The sequence below is a fragment of the Gambusia affinis genome, linkage group LG04, assembly GCF_019740435.1.
Source record: "Gambusia affinis linkage group LG04, SWU_Gaff_1.0, whole genome shotgun sequence".
In the NCBI taxonomy this organism is placed as follows: domain Eukaryota; kingdom Metazoa; phylum Chordata; class Actinopteri; order Cyprinodontiformes; family Poeciliidae; genus Gambusia; species Gambusia affinis.
The window spans coordinates 20322030-20344086 of NC_057871.1; the positions used below are offsets into that span (position 1 = coordinate 20322030).

Sequence of the window (22057 nt, forward strand, 5' to 3'; positions counted from 1 at the left end):
CAGCCCTACAATGAATTTGTCCCCAATAAATACAACCGGGATGCCACAAAGACTGAAATATTAGAAGAAAGCCCGAACCAAGCATCCTAAGCAGTGTCCATCTTGAGAACTTGAACTGCAGATTTTCAGTGATGTTCTGCCATCCATCACAAGAGGCTGACGGTGATATTTAGGAAAACAAGGAGACAGAACAACAGTGCAACCAGATAGTCCAGAGAGAATACAGGATGAAAATAGAGAAGTATATTGTCAGACTGTTTGTTTTTTACTGTTTGTTTTTATAGAAGTGGGAACAATGGCAACAATGTTTTTCTCAAGATTACTTTTCTTTATTAGTGTGGTAGACCATCCATCCATTTTCTTCCACTTTATCCGGGGTCAGGTTGCGGGGGTAGCAACTTAAGAAGGGAGGCGCAGACTTCCCTCTCCCAAGCCACTTGTTCCAGCTCTTCTGGGGGAATCCCAAGGCGTTCCCAGGCCAGCCAAGAAACATAGTCCCTCCAGCGTGTCCTGGGCCTTCCCTTGGGCCTCCTCCCAGTGGGACATGCTTGGAACACCTCACCAGGGAGGCGTCCAAGGAGGAGCAGCGGCTCTACTCTGAGTCCCTCCCGGATGACCAAGCTTCTCACCCTATCTCTAAGGGAGAGCCCAGACACCCTACAGAGAAAACCCATTTTGGCCAGTTGTATCTGCGATCTCGTTTTTTCAGTCATGATCCAATCCGCAATCTCGTTGACCATTCCAAGCTCATGACCATAGATGAGGGTGGGAACGTAGAGCGACCAGTAAATCGAGAGCTTTGCTTTTTGACTCAGCTCTCTCTTCACCACGACGGACCGGTACAGCGCTCGCTTCACGGCAGACGCTTCGCCAATCCGCCTGTCGATCTCCCGCTCCCTTCTTCCCTCATTTGTGAACAAGATCCTGAGACACTTGAACTCCTCCACTTGGGGCAGGAATTCAAGGCATTCTCCCCCTGGTCTTCCCCAACCCGGAGAAGGCATTCTACCCTTTCCTGGCTCAAGACCATGGCCTCAGATTTGGAGGCACTGACATAAACATTGTTGTGTCACAAAATTTCTGGCCTCACTAACCACTATGAAAAATATTCTAATATTCCTTGGAATTAGGTTTACAAAACAGTATCTGCAGGCAGAGAATGGTATGTAAAGAGTGCAGTAAGCCAAAGGTTGGCCAGGTCAAGCATCTGACTGCACCTCTATCCCACTTCACTCCCCTTTAAACGCACTCTCTGTAACCCTTTGGGCTTCAGGAATGAACCTGGACTGAACCGAGCACATGGCAACAATTCTCAGAAACTTCCAGTAACTTCCAAAGCCTGTCACCCTCAACCTCAAGCGTCTCATCCTCCATCAGCCCAGCAGCAACTGAAGTGGATCATTGAGCTCTGCCAACCCCACAAGAAGGGTCAACACTACAGTGTTCCCTAAAATATTTACAAACACTTTAATCAGCATATATGTACACTAGCTAAATATTGATCACAAAGGTTAAAGGGTATATGCATGTAAATACAATATAACTCCCAGTGCGGATAGTATAATATCTATTGCAGCTGCTATGACTGTAGAGATCCTTTGGTTGAACAAAGTCTGCAAAAGCTTTTCTCACTGTTGCATTCAGTGAATGGGTCATGCATTTTCATTCAACTAATAACTTCCTTACAGATAGTGAGACAGCAAACTTTTAGAAGATGATACTACAGTGTAAACGGCATGTCAGATAAGTAATAGATAAATAAATACATATTGTTATCTGGAACCCTTCTCACTTTTAGGCAGATTTCACCATACCACAAAACAGTAAATCTAAACATGCAGCCAGACCTCCAATGGAATGGTTTAGATTTGAGAATTTTCATTTGTTGAAAGTACAAACCTATCCAATCGTAAATCTGTCACAAGACTTGAAAACTATTCTTCTCAGTCCAACGCATTGCATGTAATACATTTTACTACACAATGTCAAGTAATAGGCTTTTGGTGGTCTATTACATGAAATCCCAATACAATTTCAAAGCTTTTGATTGTAAAGGGACAAATTATGGAAAGGTTCAACAGCTGAAAATAATTTTTATTAAAATAATGTCTATGGCAACCATCTTCTAAACATCTCACTGTTTTCCCTTTATCTTATATTCACTACGACACCCTTCCCCAAGTCTTAACTCCCTTCCACATTGTACACCCTTTTCATCTTTGTGTGTTTGCTTTCTTTAATGTCACAAAGTGTAATCGAAATTTATCTCACAAATTTCCAGATCTGTCTTTTTCTTTTAACTGCTCTCCTCCTTGTTTCTTCCTGTCCCTGCTGAAGCACTGGAGGGCAACGTGACAGACTAATCGCTCTCCTTGTCCAAGACTAGCACTGTTTGCCTTGCAGGGCCAGATTAAAGTTCATAGATAGAGCGAGGTTCCTGCTTGGGCCAGGTGTTGACAGTTGAGATAAAGCAGAGACGCGAGGAAGTGGAGCTGGTTGGGAGGGTGTTAGAGGAGAGGAGTTATTAGCTTGTGTGTTCTTGCACATATATACACTTTTGTAATCTTTAGAATAGCCGTTGCTCTGGCTCAGACGCTGAAGATCACCCAAGTTCAATGTCGGGAACAATGCTCTGCCCCACAAATCCTGCCACCAATCAAGTCATGCATAGCAGACATACTTCTTCTATAGCACTCTTCCAGACCTTGCCGACCACCCCCGACAACTCCTCCTTTTCAAACATATGTCCTTAGCTTGTGAAAGGAACCATCCATTAAGTGAAAAAGTAGGCTTAAACAAATTTATGATGCTTTAAAAATCTCTGTTTGAAATGCTTCCCTAAACTTATTACGGTAGCTTGCTAAACAAGATGCTGAAGGAAGCAGGAAGCAGACAAAACTTTACATATACTTTTGTCTGACTAATCTTAACCTAACCTTGGTTCTCCACTTGTATTACAAATACCACTGTTGGTACTTGGGCTGCTGCTTGTACCACTCAGAAGACATTTTCATGTCATTTATTTTCAAGGCACGTATGCAGCGTACAGTTAATGTGAAGTTCAGTCTACACTGAACTTTTCGAAAAAGAAATTCAGTGTAGACATTTTTGAGAACTTCCTGTAGGGTCTGAAAAGGATGAACCAAGAGTAGGTGCTTCTGGTCAGTTCTGTTGTGTTCAATTTATCTCTAAAGTGAGAAATTGACATTAAAGCTAATTTAACAATGTTCCAGTTCCACTTAAAAAAAAATAACTGGGATTTGCTTGCATGTTTTTAGAGACCAGGTGCTGGAATATTTTAACAAGTTGAGATTATGGTCAACATAGAAGTGTGTGAAAGATTTGATGAGATTCAAACAAGCTGTAGGTTTTTGTGCAAGGCAGCCATAATGGATTTTGAGTTGAGAATTTGAGTTTCCCACTTAGAATTTTAACAGTATTTTTTTCAAATTTGAAATGCAATAGGCATCATGCATGTCCTGATCTATGGGTTAAGGCCAGGTGTGCAGTTCTCCATTTTTTTATCCTTCCCTGCATGGAACAAATGGCTCCAACCAAACACAATAATGAGAAGGTAAGATTCTAAAAGCATGGTAACTTTATCAGAATAAGCATATCTGAAGGTAAACAAAGAAGGAATACCTATTGTGAAATGTTACATCGACTCCAAAAAATAAGATCAACTTATGCAGATACAGTTGAATGCACTCCCTATTCATATTATTATTCTGTTTGGAATAATTGAAAACTAGCAGATTTCTGTGCAGCGACAACATTATGAGATGATAACTGCGCCTCATCATGCCCCTTAAATAAAAATAAAGGTATGGACTGTAAATGGGTGTTTTCTTTGTGCTATGTTTTCTAGACATGTGTTTCACAAAGATATCTATGTTTTAAATCTGAAGCTATGGTTCTCAGAAAGAAAAGAGTAGCTTTATCCCATTAGATTTTAGGTCGATCACTACTTTAAGTGGAGCAGTTAAAGCATCTTGGTGTCCTGTTAACACGTGATGGTAGGGTGAAGCAGGAGATGGACTGAAGCATTTGTTTCCAGTAAAGTGAACATTGTTCTGGTCCTTTGTGGTGAACAAGCCGAAAAGCAAAATACGTTTTCTCCGTAAGCTGTCTGTATTTATTTTTATCATCTGAGAGGAGTTTGGGGTAGAGATGCTTTGAAAAGAGTCTGTTGAGATGGGAATTGAGGGAATTGATTAAGATGTCTTCATGATGTTTGACCTACGTTTGACCTGGAAACACCTTGGAATCCTCCGAGGGAAACTAAAGTGAGCTACCGGCTAGAGGGAGGTTTTGGTTTTTCTGCTAGTTCTGTTAGATGGATGAAAACCATCCTTCAAAACACCTGATTATTTGACTCAGGTGTGATGGAGCTCAGACACATCTAAAAGTTGCAGGACACCGGTTCTCGACGCCTGGATTTTAGGACCCCTGAGGTATACTCACTTCTTCTTTGCAGGTCGCAGGGGGGTCAGCTCCCCTTCAACAGTGGTGAAATAGTCAGAGAGGCACGGTACAACCTGGATGGGCTGCAAGGACGGTGCAGAGACACACAATCAAGCATGCACACACTCATATCTAAGGGAAATTGTATAGCATTTAATTAACCTATCTGATGTTTTTGGACTGTGGGAAGAATCTGGAGAGAACCCACACAGGCACAGGGGAGGACATGCAAAATGCATCCAGAAAGACCACAGGCTAGAATTCAAACCCAGGACATTCTTGCTTCAAAGCAACAACACTTTGCTTTCTTAATTTTGTTCTCTTCTTTGTCTTATCTTCTTGGTCTTTGTCAAGACAGAAACACACCAAGAAGCCAGCTTTGGCCTGAAAAAGCCAAAGCTGGAAAAAAATCCTGTCCAGGAAAAAGTAGACTTGTTGAATTAACTTTGTAACCTTTTATAATATGCCTCTTCTTCCTGCCTTGCTACTTTTTCCAAATGCTTCTTCCCCCGTTTCAGCTTCTTATATCTCTCACAGTTCCACTTTAGTGTTTTTTTAAGGATTTGCAGCTGATTTAGACGGATTTTTTTTTTCTTTTTTATCTAACTCGCCTCACAAGTGAGTAGGAGAGGACTGAAGAGCAGCAATGAAGAGGCAGACTGCAGCTGTGCCGCGTTGCAGTGAAGAGGGGGCCTCGTCCGGGCTCCTTGGAACAATATAAAAGCACTAATCACCCAGGACAGCTGACACCCCGCGCCTCACACATATACTAACTGTATCCCACAGACACGCTCACCCATACACATAGATCTGAGGTTCTCGTTCACAAGGTGGAAAGAGAGGAGCTGTGCCCAGGCAGGTACAGAAAACAAAGTGCGTGTTTTGTCTCTGGGGTCCCGATGCTTCAGGGCTGAAAGTGCTCTAAAATAAAGACACAAGTGTTTACCTTTAATAGGAAGCAAGCACATACAACAACAAAGTCAAAGCAAGGACGATACAGTATAGAGGAGAATTTTCCCTTCATGCATGCTTGTATACAGAATCAAACACACATGCTTGTCCTGCAACAAAAAGCCCACATAATAGATCGGGTGCTTGCACACTCTCGTGCATGCATAGACGCACACACACGTGCATACACAAAAGTGTCTTGGGGAATTTGACCTTTTCCCAAAAGCCTCCCTTTCCTGCCTTCGCTCCCCTCCCCCTATGGCTGTGTGAAGACTGAAGGGGTCAAGGGTTAGGTTTTGGGGGGCTGAAGATTAGGTTTCACATGACTGAGCACCTTTGTTGGGGCAGGCCGGCAAAAAGGAAACGTCCAGGAGGGTAGCTCTGTCTGTCTGAGAGGAGAGAAAGACGAGAGAGGGGGTGGAGAAGGGAGAAGGGGGAGAGGACGGACGGATGGACAGACGGGCCGGTGGAAGGATAAGGCTTCAGTTGAAGACTGAAGCTGAAGTGCAAGATCAAGGAGGAAGTGGAAGAGGAGGCAGAGCCAGGGAAAGAAAGTGAGAGCACAAATGAGAAAAGCAGAATGACTTTATCCCAAAACTTCCTCCCTCTGTCTCTCTCTCTCTCTCTCTCTCTTTCTCTCCTTACACCTCTCATTCTTGTCTTGACCATGTGGCTTCTGCATGGAACCGGAGCCAGCAAGCGTCCTCAGTGGCCGTGCCGATCTGCCCTGTGACCACACAGTAAGAAGAAAGTCCCGGCCAAAACAGTAAAATGGATCACAGCAGAACCAACCCTCATGCTCTCCCCCCTCCTGCTCCTCCTCCTTCTCCCCGGTCTCACCACTTCACAACATCTGAGACGTGGTCTGCCCGCTAGACAATATGCGCTGTAGCTGGCAGGGAACGACTTGGCAGAGTCCTGGATTACCTCGCTTATGAAGTATTGCTTGAAACGTCTGCGTGACTTTTTTCCTCTCTCTCTCTCTTGCTCTCCCTTTCTCAGAATTAGAGAGAGGGATTTTAACGACATGCAACAGTTTAAACAAAATGACTCACAAAGGTGAGACTGGTACTTCTGATGGCTTCCAGATAAGGTGAAAACTTTGACCTCAGAGTGAAAAAGGACTTGGGGTGGGGGGCTACAAGGGGTCAAAAAGATCACATGCAGGTCTTAGTTGCGAGAGATATTTTTTTCTGTTTTTGTCCTGTATGATCACAAATTAGCCCTGATGTTTGTTTCTGACATTTTGGACAACGCATTCATGAAATTTTGATTGTTCTATCTTATTTGTTTGTGCTGCTTTAGGTATACATTTAGTGGGTGCACTAACACGCAGAGGGGGGACAAGCCTGGTCGTCCCTCAGGATTTGAGTGACGACTGCAATGTTTGGCACCAGTACGTGTTTGTCTGTCAGTGGCAGGGTTTCCTTTTGCACGCTGCAGGGTTGGCTCAATCCAAAGCATGGGTGGACTTAAGGGGAAGGTGAAGGAGGTGGAGCGGGAATGGTCAAAAGATTCCAGAGACAGACTGATCCGACCTTGAACCTCAGGGAGTTGAGGTTACGATGGCGCCATTTTTTTATTGTTTGCTTGCTGTAGAGCAGGTTACGCTTTGTGTTTTGCATATAATGTTGTCTGTTACCACTAGATGCACTCACAAGCATCCAAATGGCTGGGTTAGTTTATGCCTTTGTAATGTATGCATAGTGTTTCCCAGGTGCAACGCTCTCAGTGTTTATATAGCCAGTAAAAAAGGGTCATATTACCAGCACCCTCTGACTTGTGTGTGCCTTTTTATTGCATGTGTGTGCGTGTATGTGTGTGTGTGTGTGTGTGTGTGTGTGTGTGTGTGTGTGTGTGTGTGTGTGTGTGTGTGTGTATGACTTGAATGCTGCGTGCACAATTAGAGACAGCAAGGTCTCTATTTACTGTCCTGTGAATAAAGAGCTAAACTTCACCCTTTGGCCTCTTTATGCCACTGAATCTCAGTGTCAGTAAGGCTGGACAGTAACTCAGCAAATACATACTTTACAGGCTGTCAACTGTCACCAATAAAGGATCTGGAGTTATTGATTCTGGCAAATAACTAACTGAAAAATATGCGCAAACTGTCTTTCTTTCTACTCAACACTGAATACAGTTGTAATAGCATTCCTGTCCCTGGAACATTTTTTTTCATTTTTACATTTGATCACATTACAGCCACAAACTACACTGTACTTTACTGATTATTTATGTAATAAGCCAACACAAAAAAGTTGGGAAGAAAATGATAAACAATTTTCAAGAATTGCATTTAGGTCCAGACTTTGACTGGGTCATTTTAACACATGCATACACTTTGATCTAAGTCATTCTATTGTTACTCTTACTTACTGTATGTTTAGGATCGCCTTCCTGCCGGAGAGTAAAACTCCACTCCAGTCAACTTTTTGCTCAGTATTTAGCTCTCACCAGTCTACTCTGACCAGCTTCATTAGAATTGCTCTAGATAATCAGACCCACAGCATGATGGTGGCCCCACTATGTTTCCTCCTGTTCGTTCAAAGTCTTTTACAGTGGATCTCCGCAGCTTCTCCAGCCTGTCGGTTAATGTCCATTTCTTGGCAGGTTCTTAATTCCGTAATATTTCCATCCAAAAATTTTAATAATTGTCACGAAAAGCTAGAATTTCCCCTCCACTTCACAAGTGTAACATTTTTAGTATGCGTCTGTCTCATAATATCCTAAATCCCTTTGTGGGGAAAGAGAAAGTGAAAAAGTTCAAGGGGTGTAAATACTTTTTGAAAAGCTTATAAAATTGATGCTTTAGTTACCCAACAAGGGCACAGCTCAGAGTTGCCACGTTATAATTAAACAGCAATGAATCTCAGTCTAACGTTAAATTGAATTGCTTCTCTGAGTTTTGATACGTCTTACTGTATGATTTACATATTTCTGGGAAGACAGGCTGCAACAGGTGGAGCAACAGAAGAAGCACAGAATTCAGAAATGTATATAATACATTTTATTATTATTATCAAGACAAAATGGCCGAGTGAAGAAAACAGCTGAAAATAGAGTGGCATTTCCATAAACTGAAAACAATAACAACAAACTTGTAAGTCGAGCAAAAACTCATAAATGTTTGACAATGACTTTTGGTCATCAAAATTAAGCGGTCACAATTCAGCAAGGAGGGAGAAGAACTGAACTGATCTGTTTTTGCAGTGACTCCGTTCTGAACAGAGCAGGTGTTTGTTTGTATAGTCATAATAAATAATATCAGCCTATGCCAGGGGCCAACTTCAAGTTCAGTTCGGAGCAAATAGCTTGAAGGCAAATACAGAACACAGAAATTGAATCTTAAATGTACCCCAACACCAGAGGTATGACAGCATGTACCCACATTTCTGTTTGTGATTTTACTCCTTGCATATGAGTTGTACCATCTTCAAATCAAAAAGCACCATGTTCGGTTTTGTCTATGAAAGAAAACTTTTTCAGGTTGATATTGGACTCATTGCATATGATAAAACGTAATTCTTTTTTTTTCTTTTTTTAAACGACAGCTGGAATGTTTTCAGGTGGTACATGACAGTAGAAAGTTGGCTACCAAGAAAAACCCAACAATAGCTTGTATTACTGCATATAAAATGGCAGGAGAGAAAAAAATATATATAAACAAACTAAAAGGATATTTACAACCACCTGTTTTTACCTCAGTGTGGCCACCTCCCCAAGCGGGACTGCCTGAAAAGGCCATCATATGACCTATCACCCTTTGGGGGAAGCCGCAACTTTTTATTTTTCAAAAAACATACTTTTTTTTCCCGAGCATACAAATTATTCACACTAGATTATCCTGCCAAATTAAGAAAATATACGGTGGCAGCTTGTTGGGATTTTTTTTCCACTACAGAAAGAAAAACAAAAAAGAGTACATTGAAACCTTTAAAGAGTACAAGCAAAACAGTTAAAAATAAAGGCTCCAACATAAATACTATAAGTGCCTAAGCTAAGTGAACATTAATTTCAAATACCATTCTAAATACAAGAAAAAAGTAGACCATAGATGTGTTTTGAGCATAGGAACTTACAAGAGTGTGCATTTTCCTATGCATTTTAGGTTCTCTCTTCTATATATTTATATATCATAAATCTCTCCTCAATGCAAATTTTTGTTCAACCTGAAGACGTTTATTTCATAGTAAAGGCAAAAAGATGAGAGACATGTTTTTTTTTTCTTTTTCTTTTTTTACACAATTCATTACAGAGTGATCAAGTCCTGGATGCTACCATGACAGATTAGAGAAACATCAATAAACAAACAACAACAACAAAAAAAATCAATAAAAAAAATTAAATAAGGTTCTCCCCAAAAAGTGTTACCTAAGAGATTTTATTTACTTTTTAATTAAATTTTACTTCTCTGAGTTGTATTATGTTTAACGTTTGTATGGCAATTCCTGCATTTACACCTCCAAAAGCTCTCAGTTTCGCTCTCAGAAGGAAACATGGCTGGCAAATGTCTCTAGATCAAAACCTCTTTTTTTTCCTCTTCCTCTTCTTTTTTTTTTTTTTTTCAATTTTAATGCTAAGCAATGACACCACACTAATCTGTCAGCATAAGAGCAAGTTTTCCCTTGAGCGCCCAACTGTAAACTGGGAAAATTGAACAGTGCATGTAAGGTAGCGCCAGATCTGCAATCTGGTCCTCATTTTATACTCAACCAACTGTACCTCCGATTAGAGAGACAGATACAGAATCCAAGGCAGAGTGACAAGTGCTATATTATCATCATCACTGACAAAGGATGGAGATAAAAAATAATAGAAAGAAGCCCCCATTAGGAGAAAAATGTCTAAAGAAAATTGACCTTTTTAATAAAACTTGCGTGAACAGGGTTTGTTTTTGTTTTTTTTAAGAATTTATATTTCCTTTTTGAATAGTTTTTGATGCAAAAGGTTTCAGATTGATTTAATGTTTCAAAAATATATCAGAAATGTGTTTGAAATTGTTGAGAGACTTGTTAAACTTGATCCAAAGAGATGCACCAATTCATCAACCAGAGTTCAGAATCAAACAATTTTCTGATAGGTTAAATACTGAAAATCTGCACCATTTGTGCACAAACTCGTCAATAAACGTCTTGTTTTTGGTTACAGACGTGCTCTGATGCATTAATGGAGATAAGTGCTGCATTTTTTTTTTCCAATTCTGTAGGGCCTGTAACATAACTTTTTCTTTGTTATGCTTTTTATCTGTAGAAAAAATATGAGCTGTCAAAATTGTAGATGAATAGTCAAAAATAAAAAATAATAAAATTAGTATTGGCCAGAAAAATATAATATTGATTGGTGGATTTCTACCAATCATCCAGCCCTCACACTTCCTTACAAAGTCACCAAAGGGCTCCTGTGTCAGACGCTTGTTAAAGCCAATCACTGCAGACGCCTTAATCAGTTGACCAGAAACCAGAGTAGGCCAATTTTCCACAGGTAAAATACTGAAAAATGTTCAATTCTCTCCACTCGCCCACCATAAATTCTCAAACCATTTTCAGTCTATAAGCCACACTGTTAATGCCTTTCTTCTTAAATGAGATCGAGATTAGGGTTCAATGATTTGATGCCTTTTCAGATGGATTCAACACTAAAACCTCAAAGAATTAACAGCACTTTTTTTTTTCTATTTTATGTGCAATGGTCTGAGAGAGAGAGAGAAAAAAAGTGGAATTTGTCTAAATCGGAATCAGGAGGTCAGACCTCAAAAGAAAACCAGCAACAGGTAACAGACATGAAAGGTGGGATTGGTGCATCTCTACTGTCCATCTACTGTCAGGCTCTAAAACCCACCCACCAAATCACTCACTTATAATCTGTTTGAATTACCAGAACTGAATCCCGTTTTATCTGCGAGTGACTGCTGAAATTACAGTCTGAACGGCTAACACAGAAGGAAAAGAAAATCTGTGCTGCTTACAAAATAACACTTGCATTTTTAATTTTCAAAGAAAATAATCACTCTGGAACCTTTAAGAGCTTCATGTTGGTTATAACAACTTGTCAGAGTACCTTTTTTTTCTTCGGTTGTACCAAACACCAAAACCAGAAACGTCTGACCCCTTTTAAGCATGTAACATGCCAGTAAACAGAATTGTAATCATGAACGCATTAATATGCATGAGTCAGGTAGTTAAATGATTTACTAGAAATATGCAAAATTCAGGTTTTTTTTCTAGATTTGTTTCAGCTGGTTCCCTATGTTTTGCAAAGTTAAAAGAAAAAGAAAAAACCGGGTTGTGCAGGTGCTTGATGCAAGGACCTGCATCTTCCCGGGTATTGTAATTATTTATAGCTGAAACTCCGAGCTTATAGCAAAAAGGAGAATTAACCATTGCAGGTAAAATATCCAAGGCACTCTTTATCGTCATGTCACACCACATTATTAGTTTAGTTTCATTGATGTTTGTAAAAGAAATATTTAAACTAGTGCCTAGCATTTGATAGGCAGCCCAATTTTATATACATATGGATATATATCTCATCTCAATGTTGCATGGAAAATCTTTCACAAAGATTGGTTTTATGTTTGACCCTGCTTGTCTTGATGTTTTGACAATATGACACTGTCTGCTATGTTTGAACACAAAACTGTACATGATATGTAAAACAGTATGTACTGTATGCAGCTCGGGTTATAACTAACTGTATTGTTTTTGTTTTGTTTTGTTTTTTTTGTTATGCTGAGAAAAATCAAAAGTATCAACAACAACACATGTACAACCAAAATCCTCCAGCTAAGGACAATTTTCTCTTTAAGTAGCCAAAACACACCAAGCATGCTGTCCAGTTACAAAAAATACAAAATGTGTAAATTATTGCACAATAAAAAGGCTCAAAAAGTTCTGATGCAATAGTATTGCCCAGTACTGGATCATGCATCAAGTTTTCTCCAGAAGGGGATGGAGAGCAGGGCTGCACGGCATTCTGGTGTCTAACCCTGTTGTATTTTCCCCATTGCTCATTGGCTACAAAGCCTGGGTTGCTTTTTAGCTGGGGGCGGGGGGGCATCTGAGAGAGAACTGCTCTTTGCCTATTCAGTTTTAATGTCATTAGCCAGAGGGCGGTCACTGTGCCACTTCTTCATGTGTTTTTCTAGAGTGCTGTACACACTGAAAGGCATGTGGCAAATTTCACATTTGTACACGTCCTTGCCCATCTGTCCATGGGTCTTCATGTGGCGGGTGAGTTTTGAGCTCTGGGCACACGCGTAGCTGCACAGCTCGCACTTGTACGGCCGCTCTCCAGTGTGGCTGCGTCGGTGCACTGTCAGGTTGCTGCAGTTCTTGAACACCTTGCCGCAGAATTCACAGGTGTCGCTGCGGCGGCCGTCCTTGGAGCTCGGCCGCCCGTTTCCGCTGCCGCCGTGTGGAGTGCTGGCACCGCTGCCCGTGCCGCTCCGTCCTGAAGGGGCCCGTTCCCCATCGAGTTCACCGGGTGGGGTGGAGTAGCGCAAGCTGCCGTTTTCTGATGAGTGCTCAGATGAGGAGGTAAAGGGTGATTGTCTGGAGTCCCCACCTGTAAAACTGATGAAGGGGTCCTTGAGTTGTCGGGAGGCGGCGTAGCCAGCTAGCCATTGAGAATAGACATTCTCTGTGTTTGGGATAGTTGGTGTCGGTGGGTCAAGGTCTTTTTCCACCTTGATGCGTTTGGATAGAGGGCTCAGTGAGCCAGGACTGATCCCACCGCCCAGTAGCTTTCTAGAGAGGCTGTCATTGGATAGTGGTCCCAGCCCGTTCATGGCAGTGGCCGATGCATCATCTGCACGGTCTAACTCAACAGTCGAGTCATCATCGCCGTGCTCTCTAGACAATCTCCGGTGATGCGGGTGTAGAGCATCGCTATTCTGGTGGTGGCGGGCTCCTTCCAGCCGCAGGCTGAAGCGATAGTTATTCCTTCCCCCTTCTTCAACTCTAGCCTTGCTATCGATTTCCTCCTCATCTCCTTCCTCCTCTTCTTCCTCCTCCTCTTCTTCCTCGTCTTCCTCCTCCTCTTCTTCATCTTCCTCCTCCTCCTCCTCTTCATTTTCAGGCATAATTCCATTGTTCTCAGTCTTGAACTTAGCCACCACTGACTTGAGTGCATCAGTGGCACTGCCTAGTATGTCGCTTGTACCCGGTTCAGGTGAGCTGGCAGTCGAGAGGCCATCGTCTGACTTGGCATTGAGCACCGACGACTTGTTCTGACAATGCGTCTTCATGTGGCGCTTTAGCTTGCTGGCCTGTGTGCAGGCATGGTTGCAGAGGTGACACTTGAATGGCTTTTCCCCTGTGTGACTTCGCCGGTGAACGATAAGGTTACTCTGGAACTTGAAGGTCTTACCGCAGAACTCACAAGACTTTGCCTTGAGAGGAGTGCCTGGCTGAACTGCATTTGATACAGGATTAGGGGTGGAGTGTGAACCAGACGGGGACTGAGAGGTGGATAGGGGAGGCGTAGCTGTAAATGGAGGCTTAGAACCTGGCTGGAATGGCTGGAGCAGCCGTTGCATAGGGTTAGGTCTGTTAGGGGAGAGAGGCGGAGAACCTCCTGTGGCATTCCCAGCAAGCTCCCTCAGACGTCTAGAGAAGTCCATGCTCTGAGGGGGTTCTAATGGCACTGAGTTCAGTCTCATCACTCTGTCGAAGGCGCTAGGATGGTGCGTTGCCAGGGCAAGATCATCCGGGCTGAGATGGTGGCGTGGCGGTGGGCTGAAGAGCGGAGGAGTGCGGGGGTAACGGCCCTCGCGCGGCGTAGATGCTGAATCCCGGCCAGACCCTGATCCCGGCATCCTTAAGAGGCTGTAAGGGCTGCCGTCAGCCAAGTGAACCGCGTGGAGAGGCGGCTGAGAGGAGGCGCAGTCACCCCCCATCCCAGGAGCGGCAGCTACACGTGGGGTGAGAGGGCTGCCAGGTTCACTCTCCAGATAGATGCGGAAGCCGTGAGTGTTCTGGGCATGCTGGAGCAGGAACCAGGCACTGGAGAAGGGCTGCTTGCATGTGGTGCAGGTGTAACTGCTGGGCTCATCTTTATCTGACAAAAAACAAACAAACACACAGACAGAGAGAACATCAAATTAGAAAAGCATAAAATGAAAAGTAAATAAAACACTGATGGATAAAATCTACAATAAATTATTTTATTAAAAAATATTCAAGTTTAGTTTCACTTTCATAATCAATCTTTCTTTAATGCACTTTAACAAAAAATAAATAAGAGAAAGTCAAAATATTTTAAAATGAAACAGAAACAACATTGTAAACATTTTACAATTTAACAAAAAAGGACAATAAGTCGAGTTTTGTAAAAGACGAAATATTTTCAGCACATTAACAAAACACAAGGCATATCTCATGCCGCCAATGCACAATTTATACAGATGAGAGGGCAGAGAAATAATTCAAACAGTAATTGACTTTCAATTGCACTTGTACACTGACCTGAGATTTGCTTGACAATGCACGCCTAATCTCGTTAAACACACTCATCTTCCCTCCACTACTCTGTTTACAAAATTAACGATTCTAAAGCGGGACATGTATCGAAGGCTGCATATTAACAATGAATACAAATAAGGGGTCACATGTTAATAATTGTACCACTGTTTATCACAAAAAACCACACATTCACAGGAAATAAAAGCCACGAGAAAAACTGTGTCCGCGTGTTAGTGTGTGGGTGGGGAGGCTCCTTTGAAAATGCATTTCATGCATTGCTTTTCTATTTCTGATATTTCATGCTTTATGGATTTATTTAAATCCTCTCAGGTGAATAGAAAAGGAAAAGAGGGGGAAAGCAGAAGTGAGAGCTATGCAAAATAAGAAGCATCCACCGCTTGCAAATGTGCTCCTTCTTTCATCTTTTGCCGTTTTTTTTCCCTTTCTTCTCTGTCTCTTTTTTTTCCCACTGCAGGCCATTCTTCTAAAGTTATTTGCAGACACTGAACCCGAAATCCACAGCACTTCTACGCAAGTGAGGACGAACATGAGACAAGGAGAGAGAAAGATAGTCCATGTATGACGTGGAGCCCATGTGTTTTAAGCCGGCCATGGCTTAGAGAGACAAAGCAGGAAGAAGAGGGCAGAGAAAGAGCAGAAAAGAGAGATGCTGTGGTCGAGTCGTAGTGAAAAGAGTTTGATGTTTTGTGGTTTTGCCTCCTATCTTGTGTGTCCGCAGCCACGGAGGCCCCCCTCCGAAGTCTCCCACTTAAAGAACATAATGCTGCGTAAAATGTGCACCAAATCAAATCTCCACACAAACCTTTCTCTCCTGACTGAAAAGAGTTGGAAGGGGGTATAATGGTAAATTATGGATCATTACAATCTGCAAAAATTACAGTTAATTGCTGCCACCTGCAATGGGCTTTGACCCACTATGGAATTTTTCCATCATAAAAAAGCCATTTGCCCATACGCTTTTTTGCTCTCACTCATTCCCTTCCTCCTCTCTCTCTCATAAGCACAAATAAAATGTGCCAGTTACATTAACACACACTTCCTGATTATGTGTGTGTTTTTTTATGGCTCTAAAAGGAGAGCCCATGTATCCCCCGTAAAAATGGTTGCAATAACCTGCGTTCTGCTGTACATTTTCCTTTGATTGGTAGCCTGCATACACTAACCCCAATGCCAGCGTGACGTGCAAGCAGACAATGTAAATGCAGTAGGAGGAAAACATACTTTTTCTGCTATTGTGAATGACTAGGAAGGAAGATAAAGGGGGTTGTGCTTTTTAGAGAGAAGAAATCACAGAGGAGTCTGGAAAGTGAATGAAAGAGTCAGGAGGAAGTGCGGCATGGAGGAAACGGTCTTAAAGATAACCTAAAGCATTTGTAAAGGACATGCATGCCACCACACAACACTTAAGACTTCTGCAAATGTATTGTTTCATACATTGAGGCACCAGCATATCTTGAGCAATATAAGCATTTGACAAAGTGTGCTCATGCCACCAGCAAGGATAATAGTTGTTTTCTGCATCCGAGGAGTTGGACACAATGACGCGAATCAGAAAGTCAGAACAACGGATGTCAAAACTCACAACAATGGCACATGATATATCTAAATAAGCCCACTATTGTCCTAAATAGCTATCCTCTTGGGAATGGAGGAAAAGTAATTCAAAGGGATAAAGGACATTTTGACAAGGCGTTTGATGCTTTTCATTTTTTTATTATTATTATTCAAGAACAGAGGAGTAAAGAACTGTGTGAGGGAGGAAGGAGGATGTTACAAACAAGACTGTCCTCTAATAGAATAAAAGAGAAGCTCCCACTCTCTCTCAGTCTCTTTCTCCCCTTCTAAAAACTTAACGTCTGGGGTGAGTTAGGGCTGGAGAGCAGCAGAGCTGAGGCTAATGCTGGATCTCCAGGTCCCTTTGAAATAGGATCAGCAGAGAGGAGAAACCACACTGACAAGCCCTTAGCTGCCATTTCATGGCAAGGGGCTGAAAGAGGGGACTTGAAAAGAGAGAGAGAGAACAAAAGTGTGTGGGAGAACTGAAAGAGAACACGGAAAATATAGAAAAAACATAAATCAACAATGATCAGGAATGTAGGAAACTAAAAATCAGACAAAAAAAAGCTAACAAAGTATTCTTGAACCATTCCACGTAATGCAACATTAAGAAAAGGGCAGCAAATACAGTATTGGTTACTCTACTAGCATCGGAAAGATGACATGATATTGATCAGGGTCGTTTTACGGTTCCTTAAATTGCAGTCAGTCACATCACATACAACTCACACCATCATCACAAACTGCAAAATAAACTACTATATAAACCATAGTGTAACTCAGGTGTATATGTATCTAATATAAATTAATTTCAAACGGCACTCCAAAACTTTTTGTAGTTTCTGAAAAGAAAACTATTATTATTCCTTAAACATGGTAATCAACATCAAAGCAATGATTGGATTATGTGTCTAGTTTTACAGCCCAAGTGGAAGATGAAACGTCAGCCGACGGTCAATAGCTATTGGATTTAAAGCAACAACAACAAAAAAATCACCTAAAAATGGGCTTGGGATCCGAATGGGACCAATCAACCTGCCCTGATTTGTGATCACCTAGCACAAAAATGAAATAATAATTCTCCAATCAGTAAATGCATGAGTAGAAGTACTAACACTTGTCTTTGTAAAACAAAAAAAACAAAAAAAATTACCAACAGAAGGTGTCTAAAAATTAAATTGGAGAAAATAAAAATGCTGTTAAAATATTAAACTTGACAGATTTGTTATTTATTTAAAAATGATCTGGTAGAAAATCTTGGTGTCTTATGACCTGATCTAAGGTATAGTTTAAGTTGCTTGCAAAAATAAAATGTTATTGAGTTGTAATTTGCCCTGGAAAAGGGGATGTGCTGTAATTTTCTTTAAAAGGGATAGGTTTGTACAGATACCTCATCCCTGTAACTTTATTGTGTCTGTAGATTTCCAGTGATGCAGACGTTTACTGAGAGACGGTCGTGTAAGTTAGGGTTATTTCTCACAAATCATTGTGTTACTATAGTATAAACATTTCCATGTTCCAACAATCTCAATTTCTTCAAAAGGCAGCCCGAAATATTCTGTTATCCATAGTTGCAGAGAAATCAGAGTCATCTTACATCAGTATCACTATGTCAGAACTTCACAGAAATCTCTGACTGGTGCACCATCACTGGAAACACACATGGTGAGTCATTTAATTTTTGCCAACTCCCCCCCTTTAACACACACTGCAGTTCATCAAGAGAGACCAGGTTACTATATTGAGCCATGGCAGTGTGCAACAGTCAGCCAGTAGATGCATTGGATGTAGGTACGAAAATAATAACAGCTCTGTGTTTTCGGATGTCTATCACACACACACACACGCACACACACACCCCACACACACACACACACCTTTATATGTTCAATCCCTTAACTTCAAAGGTGCCTGACACAAATTTGCTTCATGGTTCCCAACAATGCCTCACTGGAGTCCTATGAACTCAGCTTTATTTAAACAGCTCACATTTGCCGGGACATGGCCAACTTAATTGGTGATTTACAAACAACCAGAGGTATTTAAAGAGGGAGTTGTCTTTGCTGCCAGATGATAAAACTGGGGCTACTGATTGCTGTAATGTTAGTGACCCAAGCAAGGCATGTCCGCAAACTCATAAAAAATGGTAAGAGATTACTTGAGTATAGACTTGAAGCAGTCTCCACCCTGAGATGTATCCTCAAACTTTCTGGTCCTACTTTTAAAAGTTGCCAGACTCTTCTTGACCTCTAATTCTTTTTTCGTTTGTTTGCTTTGTCCTTGACCAACCCCAGTAGTCATCTAAGGCCGTCCTAGTGTGACCATGTTGCTTTCACTGATATTGGTCATTAAGCTAATGGAGGAACAAGCTAACAGGATTAGCTTGCGGGTCCTCCAAAAGGAGACGGAGGAAGAGGAACAGAGAAGGATGAAGGCAGAGACGCGGAAGACACGGGGGACACAGCATGTCACGGCCGTTCCTCAAAGTTATCAGTCGCTACGGCTTGAGGGAGTACTTACAAACACCTGAAAAGTGATTATGCTAATACAGGTCCTTGCCAATATTCATAAGTGTTTATAGGTGTTAGAGTGAGTGCTTTGGGAGGAAGGAGGCTTGTCAGTACAGTGCCTCTTAAGAGTGCCTTTAGCCGTAACTGGCGTTAATGTGATTACTACTCTGTTTATGTCATTAGGGTATTCACAGTCAGGAATTGGACAGGGGTGAAGGGTGAACCAGGAGAGGACATGCTGAGGGAAAAGACTGTGGCCCTCTTCTTGACTAAAGCCCATCTCTTCTAAATGACTTTCAGCAGTATTTAAAAGTGTTGATGGCTAATTGTTTATTAGCAGCTTCAGAGAAAAGCCAAAGAAGTCTCATCATATGCTGATTTGTCTAGCAAACTTTCCATGATTGATCTTATCTCTTACTTCACTAACTCTGTCTCTATGTCACTGTTTCCTTGCTTCACATCCAGGCTCATACACTCACTTCTTTGTCCTGAGCAAAGAAGTGCTCAGGACAGAAAAAAAACCAACACTTGTTTCTGAGATAAAGATGAGTGCAAGAAATACAGTTCACTCAACAGAAAACCAGCCAACACCAGTGGGTGTTGGAATTACACGTTACCACTGGGTGAAATCTACTCCTAGCTGCTGGATGATTCACAAGAAGAGAGAGAGAAAACAGAGAGGACATAAGGAAGAGGTTGGAAGCGAAAAGAGCAGAGGTGCACAAGATCTGAGGAAGAAAAGCCGGTTTTGGCAGGAAAAGGCAAAAAGGGAAAGGCACGATTGTAAGATAAAGACGCATGGTGGACTTGAAGGGTCTGTGCCCAGTTATAAAGTAACCTGCTGGCTGTTGGCTTTGTCTTACCTTCCCTTTCCCCCTCTGTCTCATTCTCCTGAAAGTTGATAAGAGCAACTGTAGAAGTGAGGAGTTGCTCTGAGCTACTAGCAAACCATTATAGACAGATGGTACCCACACAGGGACCAATGAAGGCAATGCACCATACACAACAGACTAATTTGTATGTGCATGCTGGGGAAGACAGGGTATTTTTCATAAAGATACGCCTTGGCACTCTCTTTTATGCTGCTTATGCACACTCAGTGTGAGCTACCGACATGGCATTTTCAATAAATGTGTATATGTGTGTGTGTGGGGGGGAGGGGTGTATGTGAGTGAGAGAGAGAAAGAGAGTCAGAGATTGGAAAATTGTAACAGTGCTCACCACGATCATTTCAAAATTAGCATAGCTCCGCACTGTCTGTTTCCCTGCGTGGCCTTACTCTCTTTGATCTTCTCTTGGTTGAACTGAGTTTGAACTGCCCATACAAACCAAACATCTATCAATGCATCCATCTCTCTTCCTCCATATATTGCTCTATCCATCCATTGTGACTAATCTCCGTATGAGCAGATCCGTGCCTGGATGCGACTCAGGTCCAGAAGAGCTTTCTAACAGGCTCGGCCAGCTCCGTCTCCGATGCAGATTCTTATTTCCTCTCTGCTCACCACCGTCAGAGGGAGAGGCCTGACACTATTGTTTCTCATGCCGGCTCTAATAGTACAGTGAAAAGACCTCCGGGCCTCTAAGCTTAACCGGTTTAATTAAACGAACCGTCACTTACGTAAGAGTCCACGGAGATTATTTGTCAAGCTGGTAGCCGCTTCGCAGGATCAAACCGCCATCGACACAAAAAAAAGCCAATGCTCTTTAGACGAGTAATTGAATGAAGGAGAGGAATCAAGGAAACACTTTGAACGCAAAAAATTATACAGGTACATAAGAAGACATATTCATAAAGCGGGCTATTTTTGGATGTGGGCAATATCCCAGATGGGCGAGAAGTCTCTGGGTTGGTTCAGAGGGGAAATGTGAAGAGCGCTCTGTCAAAGAAAAGATATGTCTCAATAACCTGCAACTTGAAGGGGGGAGAGTAGAGTAAAATATGCTAAAAAAAATCTTACTGTACTTCAACTAAATGGAGTAAAATAAAATAAAAATGTAGCCATCTTTGCTCTCTTTGATATGAAAATACATCCAACAACATTCAGATAACTGCGTCATCCAGTTTAAAACGCTATGACAAGATAGCCTCCGCACGACATGGGGCCAGCAGCCTCAGCTTTACTATCTCTGCATAGCTCAGCTCATGACAGGCTGCCATCCCTGCAGAAAGGATGGAGGGGGACCGGGGAGGTCGGCGAGCTGCACATTTCTGCATAAATCTCCAGATAGATAGCATCAGGAGAAAAGAAACAGGGGAGGGAGGCCGGCAAGCAGTGAAGGATGATAAGGCCCCCAGGGCAGGGCATTCGACACTGTCAAAACCGTTTCTTCGCCGGCTATTGGACGAGTGGAGCGCGTTATTAGCCTGCATACCATTTGCCGGGACGCGATTCGGCTTCACCGGAGCATACAGCACCCTGCATCTGACCTCTCCTCTTTCCTCCTCCTTGACATGCGGAGAGATGGACAGAACATCACAAACATCGAGAAAGAAAAAGGACTACGGAGATCTGAAGTGGACGGTTCGCTTTGATCAACAGCACCTTTAGCAAGACGAGGCGCTAGAAGAAACTATGAGGAGGATAGAGAATTTGTTTTGAAATTAGTAAAAAAGAAAAGCCTGCAGGATAGCAGCTTGAAGTGACAAAAGTCTGGCAACAGATTTTTGCATAAAGGCTTCACTCAGTTGCCTTCATGTGAATTCACCTTTACTGAATACAAAATAAATAATAATAATAATAAAAACATGGTGCTTTTTGATGTACTTGGTTATCCTGCAAATGAATAACCAACGTTTTTGTCTTTTTGAGGCCGAACAACATCAGCAAGAGTGAAAACACAAGTCTTAATAGTGCCTTGCCATTTCCCTTTATCTTTTTCACATTCTGTAACATTTCTTCTACAGAATAGTTTAATAGGATTTTATATGACAGATGATGGGAGAATGAAAGAATAAAAAAAAAAAAATTCTAAAACTTTTGGTAGACATTTAGCCAATTCTGAATCATCAGTATTGTAGAAATTATAGCTCCCTGTCTTTCAAGGCATCAACCCGCAGGATTTCTACATCTAGACTAAAACATCTTACCA

At 41.9% G+C, this 22057-nt stretch overlaps 1 protein-coding gene across 1 annotated transcript in view; it reads right to left on the reverse strand.

Annotated features, from left to right (window-relative positions):
• Window positions 1–8452: 8452 nt before the first annotated feature.
• The window catches only part of LOC122829543 (B-cell lymphoma/leukemia 11A-like), a 44792-nt gene continuing 31187 nt past the window's right edge, over window positions 8453–22057 (reverse strand). The window contains exon 3 of the mRNA XM_044114194.1: window positions 8453–14472. Coding sequence (XP_043970129.1) covers window positions 12494–14472 — 1979 coding nt within the window. The 3' untranslated portion in view covers window positions 8453–12493. The remainder of the gene's footprint in view (window positions 14473–22057) is intronic.